General features: G+C 43.5%; 1 protein-coding gene across 1 annotated transcript in view; it reads left to right on the top strand.

Annotated features, from left to right (window-relative positions):
- STK32C (serine/threonine kinase 32C) overlaps nt 1–13,908 on the top strand; it is a 173,149-nt gene that overhangs the window by 141,873 nt on the left and 17,368 nt on the right. Inside the window, exons 3-5 of the mRNA XM_082222930.1 lie at nt 10,043–10,194; nt 11,704–11,877; nt 13,218–13,255. Coding sequence (XP_082079056.1) covers nt 10,043–10,194; nt 11,704–11,877; nt 13,218–13,255 — 364 coding nt within the window. The remainder of the gene's footprint in view (nt 1–10,042; nt 10,195–11,703; nt 11,878–13,217; nt 13,256–13,908) is intronic.

Here is a 13,908-nt window from a genome sequence, read left to right as displayed (position 1 = left end):
ACTTTGCACAAATGTGAACCCAGATGGCATTAATGATATTGGGTAGGGAAGGGACCAGCAATTGGAGGCTACAGAGCCAAATCTGGACCTCTGAAGGGTACAGTCTGACGCACGAATACTTCAATTCAAAAGCAAAATAGAAAAAAGAAAAGTGCATGGAGGGAGTTATGGCTCTGACATCAGTTCTTGCTGACATATCAGTTTGGCAAACTGTCAGGCCACCAGTCTCACCCTCTCCTCAGATTTGATCTCTTGGGAGACAAGAGGAAACACCTTGCTCAAGAGATATGTCTGGACAGCAGATTTTCGGCATAATCCTATGCATTTCTACTCCAAGGCAAGCCCTATTGTGTTGTTCAGTGAGGCTCCCATACCCACTTACCTGGGATTAATCCCCAATTGAACTCAATGGGACTTCCTTCTGGGGAGAAATGTATAGGATTCCACTGTTAGGCTGCAAAGTGGACCAAATTTCAGGGCAGCCATGTATGCCGCACTGTGTCCTGTGCAGGAAGGATGGGACTAAGGCATAATTAAGTCAACCTACCATTCATTTTTAGAGGGATGGCTTGTGCTTTGATATTACTTCCTTGTTAAAGATCCTATGTCACTTACACATGAGGAGGAAATTAATATTGAAACCAGTGGAACCTAGACCTGTTGGGGTGCCTAGGAGGTCATGTGGGCAGTGCCTGGGTCCCTATCCACCTCCCTTTTTGGTTGTGATACTAAGTCAACCACTCTGTGGCTTGTTTCTCTCTTCAGTGAAGGAAGAGCAGAGGATTACACACATTGTTCACCAAAATAAAACTGTAGCAATCACCCCAGCATCATATGGTGAGCCTCATAGCTGAGTGAGGTTTTGAGCCCTTGTCTTTCTGTGCTTGGTTCCCTCCCCCCTTCTGTTTCATCTCCTTGGAAACAGAGGAAGGATCTACTGCTAGTGATTTCTATGACTGGCTAAGCCGAGAAGATGGACAGAAGCCTCTCTGTCTCTGAACGTGTATTGATATTTTTGTGGGTGACAGGACAAAGATGGGACTATGGCGTAGGAGGTTTCAGGGGGTTCGAAATCTTGGCAGGGCTATGCCACAATTTGCCCATAAGAGGAGCCTCCCTTGCTTAAAATGTATATGTGTATGCCTTTTGCTCTTGGGGCCAGCTGTTATAACTTGTTCATAACAGTTAATCAATTCACGCCTGAGTTGATTAATCCACCATTTAAACCGATTAAAGCTTTTAGCCTGACCGCAAGCCTGCCTTGCCATACCTGTGTGACATTGCAGCTCAGCTTGCAGTGCTAGCAATGATAATCACAGCAACTCTCTTTTCCATGGTGGCTTGTGCTCCATCTCAAGCACCCATTTTCTGACATGGTGATTCATCAGATCTCATCCAGGTAAGGCTGCAGTCCTATGCATGCTTACTTGGGAGTGAGACCCAAGTGAAAGGAAGAGTGTCGTGCCCAGTTTGTGGTGAAAACAAAGGTGTGGCACAATACTATCCTTAGTCCCATTAAAGTGACTACAGTTGGAGGATAACCTCTGTCCTGAATGAAGTAATTTTCAACCTCTTTATACCTCTAAGTTAATAAAAGCAAAGGCAGATGTGCCCAAAGCAGTTGAATCTAACAGGAGACTCAATGTTCTCTGGAATTATTATACACAGGATTGTGAACAGGTGTGCATGTTTATCCCTGCCTGCCCAGGCTTAATTCTGCCGATACTATACAATAATTATTTATAATAATGATCTTTATTGCTTGAAGGGATTTTCTGTATGAAATAAAGAGGCTAGACTCTGGTGAGATCAGGGCTGGACTTAGATGAAGAGAGGCCCTAGGCTGCTACACTTGTGAGGCCCCTCCCCACCCCCCACCCTCACAACTAGAATAAATTGGAAGAGTGCTATAAACAAAATTGAGTGAAGCCAAGGATGATGACGGGTATTTAAAATTCTGCAATTCACAATTTCTCCTCTAAAGGACATAAGATATTATTGTTAAATACCATGGTGATTTTAAAAAATGCATAAAACTAACACTGAAAAACTTTAGCAACACCTGAACTTTGTAAATCTTTTGTGGCCTTCGCTCAATACTCACCAAGCCTCTTGGCCACACACACACATTCACTGCGCCTTTGGAACAGTGAGTTGGTGAGGTTGGCTACCTTTTCTATCACAGAAAGTACACACTTCCTCCTTCTTTTCTATGGACATTTCAAGGCTGAGATTAAGTCTTTTGCCCAGATTTCCCTCCTCACTAAGAGACAGAAAGTGTGGGCAGGCCGCAGGCCAGCTCTTGCTGTTATATACCTGCTGGGATTGGCAAGGCATCTGACCCTCACCTGAATCTCATAGCTCTCCTGACAGGTGATTTGGTCTGCAGCCACAGTGTGGAAATAAAGGATGAGATTGCCCACCAGATACCAGCACTCTGCTATTCAAATTAGGCCCCAGTGTTTTGTTACAATCCCCTTCTCAATTAAGTAATCAATTTTAATCTAGAATTTAAATTCTCAAAACTTTCTGATTTGTTAACTTGAGCAAGTAAACTACTGCTCTCACTTCACTACAAACAGTATTTCTACCTGCAACACACTTGAGCAAACCTGCTCGTCTTCCTTTCACAGATATTTTGTTGCCATTTGCAACTGTAGCTACCTCTGATTAGTTATCATTTATCTCTTGGGGGAAATAATTAGCATCACACGTCATGTGCATGGAAGTTGCTGAACCAATTAACCAACAAGAAATAGCACCAGTTTTCCTATATCTTGATATTTCTGGATAGTTTTGATGAACTGCAAAAGCATTTTTAGTTTGCTTTCTGTTGCCACCATGGAACTTTTCTTTATTACTGCCACTTTGTTTTGTACGATTCCTTGCAAATGAAGGAAAACAAATTTTCTGCTTGTTGATAATATGTTTTGGTTACTGGGGACAAACAAGATTGTACAAAACCAAGATTGGGTGCAGGCCTGGCCAGAACATAGGCATCCTGACTGTAACAAAGGTGACCTGTGTGCGTGCTTGCTTGCTTGCTTGATTAACAGCTGTTGGGAACTTCAAGGTCCCTGCTCTCCCTTCTTATGGACTGGATCTGGAGACTCCAATAGAGAGCATTCCATGTCAAGAAGGAGGGCAAGTGGGCACCATATGAAATGACAGGGCAGGAGCTACACAGAGCAGGGCCTTTTCACTGGTGGTACCCATTTGTATGGCTCACTCTTCCCAGACCTGCTCTCTTTTGGCCTGTATTTTAGAGCTTTATAATTTAGGAAGACTTTGAAAGAACTAGTTGACAAGTCTTATCAGTCACTGATGTATGAGCAGATTTTATTTGCTGCTATTCTGGGTTTCTGGTGCATTCCCTGCTGGTTACTTGCTTTCAGCAATAGGGGTCGCTGTTTGGTAGTACCCAATTGGTTAGCTGTCAGATTCTAGAGCTCCCTATTGGTGGCCCTTAGGTAATTCACAAAATACAGAATACATTCATAAAACACAGTGTTCATTCATAAAGCAGTAACATAAATCTCCATTGCTACATATTGGGTGTATATTTCAGTGGTTGAACCTACAGGTTTATGGCCATGCTGCAGTGTAGTGCTTATGCGACTGTGAATAAAAGGTGGCTGGGCTCATTGTCTCAGGGTTTGGGGGGGGGGGAGAGGTGACAAAACTAATTTCCAGTAAGTGCCCCCCTTTATTTCCATAACAAGTCCTTGAGTCTGTACTCTGAATATTGACACCAGGGATCTAGAAGGTGCAGGGCTTGTCAGTCCAACCCCTGCACAGTCTCATCAGGGCTGACCTTTAGGCAATTGGAGCAATTGGGCCAAATTGGGCCCCGCGTGACGCTCCTAAAGGGCAATCTAGATGGATTTTATTTATATCTATAAGATTTTGCAGACTTTGGCTGTGAACTGGGGGCCTACAAAAAATAATTCAAGTTGTGCTCCAGTGCTTCAAATTGGGTCCCACTGGCTAGCCGTGAGTCTCATAGTTGCTGGGGCTAAGTTGCCCTGTCCTTGCATGAAGTCTTGGGTTTACAGTTTTGGGAGAGGGGAGACTGTGGCACTGGGGAAAGGGCAGGCTGGTGAGACGCCCTAGACTTAGAGGCCTGAGTTGTCCTGCCCTCACATGAAGTATTGGGTTTGCAATTTTGGGAGAGGGGAGACTGCCTGCTGGGGAGCGGGTGGGCTGACGAGGCCCCCTAGATTTAGAGCCCCAAGTTGCCCTGCCCTCACATGAAGTATTGGGTTAGCAATTTTGGGAGAGGGGAGACTGCCCACTGGGGAGCGGGTGGGCTGACGAGGCCCCCTAGATTTAGAGCCCCAAGTTGCCCTGCCATTGTCTGAAGTCTTGGGTTTGCAATTTTGGGAGAGGGGAGACTGCCTGCTTGGGAGTGGGTGGGCTGGTGAGGCCCCCTAGATTTAGGGGCCCTAGGCTTCAGCCTACTTAGCCTTTACACTGGGTTGAGATAGAAGGGAGAAAGAAACATCCATTTGCAGCTTTCAGCATACAAACAATGACTCGCACGGCAGCAATATGCAACCTCTAGGTTCAGAGACACAAAAATACCAATTGCTGAGGAACAGCACCATGAGCGGACTGTTGCTTTTGTTCCCTGCCTGTGTGTGCTTGCCAGGAGCATCTACTACGAGAACAGGATGCTGGGCTGGATGAACCAGAAGGCCTCTCTTCTTAACCATCATTTTCACTCTTCAGCAATGGAATGTAAGAACATAAGAAAAGCCCTAATGGATCAGGACGAGAATTCATCTGGTCGAGCATCCTGTCCTCACAGCAGCAAACCAGATGCCAATGGGAAGCCTGTAAGCAGGACCTGTGTACAGCAGCACCCTCGACACACTCTGGTATTCAGGGATGTGCTGCTTCCAACAGAGCATAGCAGAAGAAGAACTGTTATTCTCAGATATGTAAATCGAAGGTAGAGCTGCCATGCATCCGGATTTCAAAGGTGGACTTGACGTCCGGGTGGGGATTTCCGAAAGGTGACCACAGATATTATACCATATGACATCTTCACAGCACCTATGCTTCCCATACAGGATGGCATTCCTCAAAACTAGATTTCTGATCACTTTGACATCCCATCCTTACATCAGACAGATTTGTACTGTATTCAGAATCCAAGGGTGTTTTTATACTGGAGATATTGTTTGTGGCAGCAGGTTGTACATTAGCATTTGATCAATGTGCATCTGCCCCAGTAGATTCTCCTAATCATTTTACATTTCCAAAACAAAGCCTGGAAGGTAATTCCAGAGAGTAATCTAGCGTGAAGATGGGAACAGCCCTGTCAGAGTATTGTCAATGCCCCAGGTTAGACATTGAAAAATCATCATGTTGAATTATGGTGAGAAGCTAAAAAGTAACAGGACTGCCCCCAGGTCCATTCTTCTCCAAAACTGAAACCTTACTAGGAGGATTATAACACCTTCACTCATTCAGATTGTCAGCAGTTACCCAAGTGTCACTTCTCAAATTGCAATTTATTTATTTTTTTACTCATGGAAGTACTTCCCCCAAGTCATTCGTGGAATAGAAATGATAGTGTGTGAAGACTGTAACCATTATTTGCTAAGACCTCAGCAGTGGCTTCTCTCTACAATGGAAGATATAAAACACAATTCCTAATCGAGAACTGACTGGATGTATCTTTTGAAAATGTCAGCATTCTCTCTATTGTGTCAACACTGAAATCGTCGACCTTTTGTTGAAAAGGATCCTTCAGTTTATAAGAATAGGCTGTGATGTGAAGAGGGAAATATAAAAGGCATCCCACTGGTTATATACAGTGGTACCTCTGGTTACGTACTTAATTCGTTCCGGAGGTCCGTTCTTAACCTGAAACTGTTCTTAACCTGAAGCACCACTTTAGCTAATGGGGCCTCCCACTGCTGCCGTGCCGCTGGAGCACGATTTCTGTTCTCACCCTGAAGCAAAGTTTTTTCTTTGTACCCAAGGTACTATTTCTGGGTTAGCGGAGTCTGTAACCTGAAGCATATGTAACCTGAAGTGTATGTAACCTGAGGTACCACTGTATAATGATAAATGTAAGACAATCACATTGCAGAGCATTCAATTATCTGAACAGTATGCATATAAAAATCAGTTCCAATAGCTTTCTAAGGATATATCCCATATAAGAACTTCCATGCTGAGTCAAACCAAAAGGCTATTTAACTCCAGAAGTGGCCAGTCAGATATTAGTTTATTAATTTATTTCCATTTATTAATTGCTTCCAGCAAAATTCCTCATCACCATTTAACAAGAGACAACGTTAGCAATAAAAACAATTACAACAACTTCACCTATAAAGCAATTACAACCATTTCAAATATAAATCAAACAATTTCAAATCTCATATGGATACACACTGCAATAAAAGAACTTCCACTTGAAAACCCTTTCGAACAAATTTTATGAATGGAGATTTTTGTTCCAGGTTTTCAAAAGGCACCAAGGAGACAATAATAGATTGATGGTGCCTGGGAATCAAGTTTGCATGAGTCAAGTCTTTTCCTACCCCACATCTGTAGTTGGGGGACAGGTGGGTGCGGCTTGCCTAAAATGGCCACATTGACCAAACGGGGAGGCTTCAGGGGGCCTTTGGGTCACTCCTTCATGATGTGATGAGAGCAAGGACCCCAGGGTAACTGGTTGTGGGTGAGCTTGCTGGAGAGAGATAGAGATTGGAGCAGGTGTGGCTGTGGGAATGTGACTTAACTTGACTTTGGGTGACAGGTGGAATGCTGGAGAGAGCATATATGGTAAGGGCATAAATGCAGCCCACAAACCCCTATCTAGAGTGGTTGGTGGACATTTTGTGCTTTTGCTGTTTTATATTGTTTTGATTATGTCGATTGTACTTTGGGGGCCTTTGTTTCAGAAAGCTGCATATAAACAAACCATAACCAAATGCAACATCATTGGAACAGAGGTGGGTTGGGATGGAGTAGACAGAGAAAAAGAAACAATATATGAGACAGATTCTCTTGTGATCCATCCATTGGAGGGCTGTGCTTGTAGCTATTTACCAGCAGAATGATGTCTGCAGGGATCTAGTTTATACTAGTGATGTGTGTGCTATAATGGTGCTGACATTACTACTGTCAGATTAATTGAACATTCGGCCCAGAGCCATGTGTACCGTCAGGCACTGATTCTCCAGAGTGGGATCGTTCTTAGCCTGCTGGCTTACCAACCAGAGATCAAACTCTTTTATATATGTGATGCATGAACTCTGTCACTGAACTGGAGTCTCTTCTACAAGCTAACCCTATATATATTATTTGATTTTTTTTTGTTTTGTTTAGTGTACATGCCTGCTCCTGCCAACCTAGCAGTTCGAAAGCACGTCAAAGTGCAAGTAGATAAATAGCGGGAAGGTAAACGGTGTTTCCGTGTGCTGCCACTCATGCTGGCCACATGACCTGGAAGCTGTACGCCGGCTCCCTCGGCCAATAAAGCGAGAAGAGCGCCGCAACCCCAGAGTCGGCCACGACTGGACCTAATGGTCAGGGGCCCCTTTACCTTTACCTAGTGTACATGACTATTAATTAGTTATTTGTTAGTTCAACACAGGGGTGTTTTACTGGAGGGAGGATTGTGTGGATAGAGTAATGTGGTGGATTTAAGGAGATCGTTGAATGATTTTGTGGGGATGTCTCCGTTTTGTGGAGTGTGAATGTGCATGCAATTTTTGTGTGTGATTGCAATGCACTTTTGGTATCATTTATGAAATGCTGATGATATATTGTAATGATGTTGCATTTTGATGCGTCAGTATATTTTCATATTTTATATATCATTTGTGGCTAAGTCCCTTGTTTAAAGATATTTAATTATGTTACTTAAAATGTAGAATTATTAGTAGTAAACTTAACGTGGCTTGGTTTTGAATGTGTATTGCGTTTCCTGTATGGGATTCATAAATTGCTTAGGGATTTTCTGTTGAAATATGAAGCGGTGTGTAGACAAACTAAAGGAATTAACAAAGAGCCTTGCACGCCCACACATCTAATTATTTTGCAAACAAGATTTAATAATTCTCATGATGTCCGTGTGTGCCACTCTAATTGGTGTTTCCCCCCTCCACTTTCTATTATATTTGCTCCTTCTACTTCTAATGCATCCATAGTAAATTTCACGTTATATGCTGTTAGCAATTTACAGTTTGTTAATAATGAGGAAAGGTCGTGCTCCTTGTCTTGCTCTGCACATTTGTGTCTCATTCTCACTGTTGACTTCAGCAGGCAAATGAATATTTTCCAACTGTTCATCCAATGTTACCTTCAGGTCACGTTCAGCTTGCTTGTTCTTGATGAGCTACGTGCATGAATGAACTGTCAGATTAATTTTTCAGAGGCACGCACTGCTTCATAAGCATAAGCACATCTGCTAATTAAAAGAAGACTGATGTAATTGTGCCTGATATAGAATTGTCATCGACTCATTTCCAAATAGTTACCTTGTAATTAAGTGTTTCATTAGTGCTTAAAAGCGGCCTAGGAAGACATAAAACGCAGTCCAAAGTAAAACGTTTGCCAGGGAATATAATAATTGGCGCTCACCGGTTTTGCAGCTCTCTACACAAGATTTACTTATTTATTTATAAAGCCAGATTAACTTCCTGATAGCCGCAACTGCTAGCATTAGTTTTGATTCCCGGAAAAGCATCTCAAGGGCAGCACATATCGACTTGGTTGCCTGGACGTTAATGGAATTAATTGGCTAATACGAGTAGATGTTTCTGCCTGATGAACTGCAGAGTTTATGTAGTAGTATGAAGGACGAAGTACAGGTGGAGTTTAGCCAGATGCAGCCATTTAAAAATCTGCTGGATTGATTCTATGTGCAGTCCTACATTTCAAGTAAGTGAAATGCAACCCTTTAGGTTCTGCTTTTTTGTTTTTTAAGGAAGGGGCTATAGATCGGTAGTAGAAAACCTGCTTGGCATATAGAAGGCCCCAGGTTTCTCTAAATAAAAAGATTTATCTGCCTATCTTTCTGGTGGCATCCCCTCCCTGCCTCTATTTCACACACCCCCTTCCAACAGGTCCCCAGTGCAGCTTGCAAAAACAAATTCAAACAAAAATATCTAAACAAGAACATTAAAACCCCAGAATATTAAAAGAGCAGCAGTCAATTAATGTGCATGTGAAAATAGGCTCTGGTGGATGAGACCAACAGTGGGTCCAACAGTCTAGAAGGTGGTTTCTGCTTGTGCATTAAGAGGAAAGTAAGAGGCAGACAGGGCTCATCAACCTGGGAAGGTAGCCCATCTAGGAGAAGGAAAACTCTAATCCTAAACCTAGTGTACATTTTCTCGTGTCCATCTTGTGGACATCTTCCCAACAAAGGCTTTTAATGATACTGGAGACCAGTGCAGCTTGGAATCTACACATATCTATGCCATGCTTATAGACCCAGTGTTTTTTGTCACTTGATAAAGTGACATTACCAGATGTTGACTCCCCCCCTTTTTTACAGTATTCAATCTTTTGACAAGGAACAGACTTTGAATTCATTTTCCCTCAGAATTTTGTGCACTTATACATAATGTTTCCTGAGTGATGATGTGCTTGACTCTGCAATTTTCTGCTACTGCCAATTTCCCCAGGATTTTGATTGGATTGCAAAGTATTTCCTATGAGCACTTAGGGATAATGCTCATAGCTTCTGCAAATGTGATGGCTATTTGGTAGTGCTGCATATCAGCGCCTTGCCCATAGCAAACTGGTTGTGAGCAAATACTACTGGACATTTTGCCAACTACTGGAAACCTATGTTGTTATAGAGTGCATGCTAAAAGTCTAATTCTGTGGCAGGGATCAACTGCACATGCCTGGCTTGCTGAGACAGGCCACATGATCAGGAGCAACCATGTCCTCTGTGACCATGAAAATGGCCTTTGTACTTGCACAATGCTGCAACAGCTGGGAAACCAAGGAAATTGAAACATATGAATCTAAATGCCATGTTCTCTCTCTTTTTTTTGGTGACATCAAGGTGTGCATTGTACAAAAGAGAGATACAGAGAAGATGTATGCCATGAAGTACATGAATAAACAGCAGTGCGTTGAAAGGGATGAGGTTCGAAATGTGTTCAGAGAACTGGAGATCCTGCAGGAAATTGAGCATGCCTTCTTGGTGAATCTCTGGTGAATCTCTTATTTTCTTTTATTTATTTTAGGGATGGGTGGGAGGTGATTCTGTTCCACCAATTGTGCCTAGGACCATGTTAGTCTTAGAAGAAGCGGGTTTGGGGACACAGCAGTATGCAAGGTCTGGTTTTCAAAATGCCATAATACATAACAGGAGATAGCAGAGTCCTTAGACAGCAGCAAAGAAAAGGTAGCATTATCAAAGTCCATAGTACCACTACTAGTAGGTTCAGAGGGGTAACTGTTTTAAAAAACCCTAATTAAGCTTTAGGACACCCTCTGAAAAAGAAAAAAAAAGATTTGGGGGTTGATCCAAGTTGGGTGTCCCCTGGGTGGCTTTGCCTAGTCCTAGCTTTTCACAGAAGCAGCTTGACAGGTGGGGCAGAGCCACTCTGCTACCTTCCCAGCAAGCCGGTCTCTGTTGCTTAATAGCAGGGACAAGGGAAGGACACTGGATTGGCCAACGCCCCTCCCACCTTCACCTTCACCCTCCCAATGAGCAGCAATGACCCATCTGCTGGGAAGGTTGCATAGCGACTCTGTCTCACCCAGGGAGCCACTTCCATTTTTTAACCCTTGTTTCCTAGCCATTTACATCATCATCAAGATGCTCTAACCTTCCATGGTGAGTCTCTGTTGCCCACTGGCTTCCACTTTTAACCATTGCTCAGCTCTACATTGTCCAGTACAGTTGTACCTTGATTGTAGAATGTCTTGGTACTCGTACCTTTCGGCTCCCGAATGATCGAAACCCAGAAGTCAGTGTTCCGGTTTTTGAACATGTTTTTGGAAGCCGAATGTCCGATGTGGCTTCCGCTGTTGTTTCCGGCATGCCTGCGCAATCGGAAGCCAATTGGAAGCCACGCCTTGGTTTCCGAATGTTTTGGAAGTTGGACGGACTTCCGGAACGCATTCTGTTAAAAAACCAAGGTACGACTGTATAAAGAATATCTCCAGGCCCGGGATGCCCTTCAACTCCTAGATCATCAAGAGGCTAGATAGCAGCAACTCCAGCTTGCCAATGAATCATTCACACTGATGGCACTGGTTTTTGTTTAATAATGAAAAGAGACAGCCTGCTTGATATTCTGGTACATTATTGATTATGCCTGGAAAAAAATGAGTGTGGAATGATCATATTACAGAAGCCATGTGACTGTGCCAGATATAGAAGCGGGGATTATATGAGCAAGGTAAAATTAACTGGGACAGCTGCTCCTCGCAAGATATGAAACAGGGACCTGTTCATATAATCAGCAAAACAAAATAACAAAATTGATTTATCTAGAACAAATATAGGATGTCAGTGGACAAAAAGAGACTCGGAGAAATTCACGGGTTATATTTAGATATATAAATATTGAAGATGCCTACTTATTGTTCCTGCTTTGCAGGTGCATGGGTAAGTGAAGTGGGAAAACAGGCCTCTCATTTGTTAGCACCGTCTGTGAAATCTAAATGGGTAGTCCACAGTTTGCTCAACTCACCTTTGCTAATTTTCTGCAGGTACTCATTTCAGGATGAAGAGGACATGTTTATGGTAGTGGATTTACTCCTGGGTGGTGACCTACGTTATCATCTCCAGCAAAACGTGCAGTTCACCGAGGAAACGGTGAAACTCTATATCTGTGAGATGGCATCAGCTTTAGACTATTTGCGCAGTCAGCATATTATACACAGGTAACAGCACAATCTGTTATTCCCAGCTGTTGGGAACTGGCACAGCTATCAAACAAATCAGGCTCCTTTGAGAGAGCTTTTGAGCTGGTTGCAGCTAGTGCAAGTCCCCACCCCCACATTCGATCTGCGGCCCAATTAGGCCGAATGGCTCCATGCCTGTCCTGATCTGGGTCTGATCCAGCCCCTGAGCTGAATCAGGGGCCTGGCAAAGCACTAGGCTATTAAAAACATGTGAGGAAAAGGAGGAGATCCAGGTTATGTGGCCAGAGCAGCACACGGAAACCTATTTATCTACTTGCACTTTGACGTGCTTTCAAACTGCTAGATTGGCAGGAGCAGGAACCGAGCAACGGGAGCTCACCCTGTCGTGGGGATTTGAACCGCCGACCTTCTGATTGGCAAGTCCTAGGTTCTGTGGTTTAACCCACAGCGCCACCTGCATCCCTTCGGGGTAAGGAGTAGGTCAGCAATGAAAAACACCAGTGTAAGCGAAGTCAACACTTTATTCAAAGAAATAAAAACAGCACGGGTCTAGTGATCACAGGAACTCTTCCCAGTAGGTCTTGCCACAAAGAGATAGTTGTGAGAACTGAAGGTCCCCACTTTCCTACCACTCCTACCACTCCTCCCCTGGTTCCTTCCCCCAAAGCCTAAGACTCTATGGCCTTGTCTCTTGTTGCTCCACCCTCTTCATTCCTCTTGGTGTTCTGGGAGATTGGGGAGAGGGGGAGGGGAGGAGAGCTGGTCACTGCAGGAAAGGGAGACTTCCTGGATTCTTCAGCAGCCTGACTCATCTCTGCTTCCTTCCTCCAAGTCTGAATTGCTCTCTGCACCAGCATCTTCCTGCTCAGTAAACCCTGTTGCCTCTTCAGCTTCTGACACCTCCTCCTCCTCCCAGTCTGTCCCTTCTTCTTCCTCTTCCCACTCATTGTCATCCCACCACCAACCCCTGCTCTGAGTCTTCTTCCCATGCAGGATCCCTTGGGGGTTCCCCTGCTGGTGCCTCCCACCCCTCCTCTGCTATATTATAACATTTAAGGAAATGGGAGATCCATTCACAAATCTCTGTTGCCTCTTCTGAGGTCCTGAGAAAACTGGATCTGATCTCAGGCTGTGTTCAGAACATAGCATTCTTTTGTTTACTGAGCCTGTTTTAAGGTGTGTGTTTTTCAAATCAAGTTTCCTCTGTGAGTTTCACCCCACCGTCTTTTCTAATTGCACTGGACAATATTTTTGAAAATCTCAAAACAACAACAACAACCCACTGTTTGGTAGGCTCATGAGGCATTTTGCATTTGCCTTTTCCAAGTTGTGCATAAATGCTTGTTTTTGCTTTCCAGAGACGTGAAACCAGACAATATTCTCCTTGATGAACAAGGTATGGGGGAAATTGCTAATTATGTCTATTGCTTCTGCCTCTGAATAGTCTTCACCCCCTGGTTGTTGTTTTTTTGTCTTTTGCATTCATTTACATCTTCCGATTTATACTGCATTTCTGTGGTTGTGAATGATAAATAGAAGGTTATGGGATCGAAAGCAAATCGATTCCATTCATCTGCCATCAAGACTTGTTTCAGTGAAGAATTAGCGGTAATTGACATTGACTGGTAGCTACTATTACTCATTCCGGAAAGCTTTTTCATAAGTGCAGCTGATATGTAATTCCTCTGCTGATATAGAAACCTTGCACAAAGGTACATATTTATACATTTATTTTTTTTAAAAAAAATAAGTTTTGACATCTATGTGCCTGCTTGGGTAGGCAGAGGCAAGAATAAAGTGTTCTGCTGTGATTAAATTTCTGGTTGGCAAGCCAGGAATAAAGGAAGAGTCCACAATTCTGCTTGGTTTTGAGAGGATAAGGGTTGTGGCTCAGTGGTAGATCACATGCTTTGCAGACCAAAGGTTCCAGGTTCGATCCCCAGGCTGGGGAAAGACCCTCACCTGAAACTTTCAAGAGCCACATCCAGTCAGTGTGGTTACGGAATACTCTTTTCTGAACTGTGTAGATGATAGGAAGGCATCTTCCTG

This window comes from Podarcis vaucheri (genome assembly GCF_965113315.1).
Source record: "Podarcis vaucheri genome assembly, chromosome: 5".
In the NCBI taxonomy this organism is placed as follows: Eukaryota; Metazoa; Chordata; class Lepidosauria; order Squamata; family Lacertidae; genus Podarcis; species Podarcis vaucheri.
The sequence above is the reverse complement of the archived record's forward strand: the minus strand, read 5'-3'. Positions and strand labels throughout refer to the sequence as shown.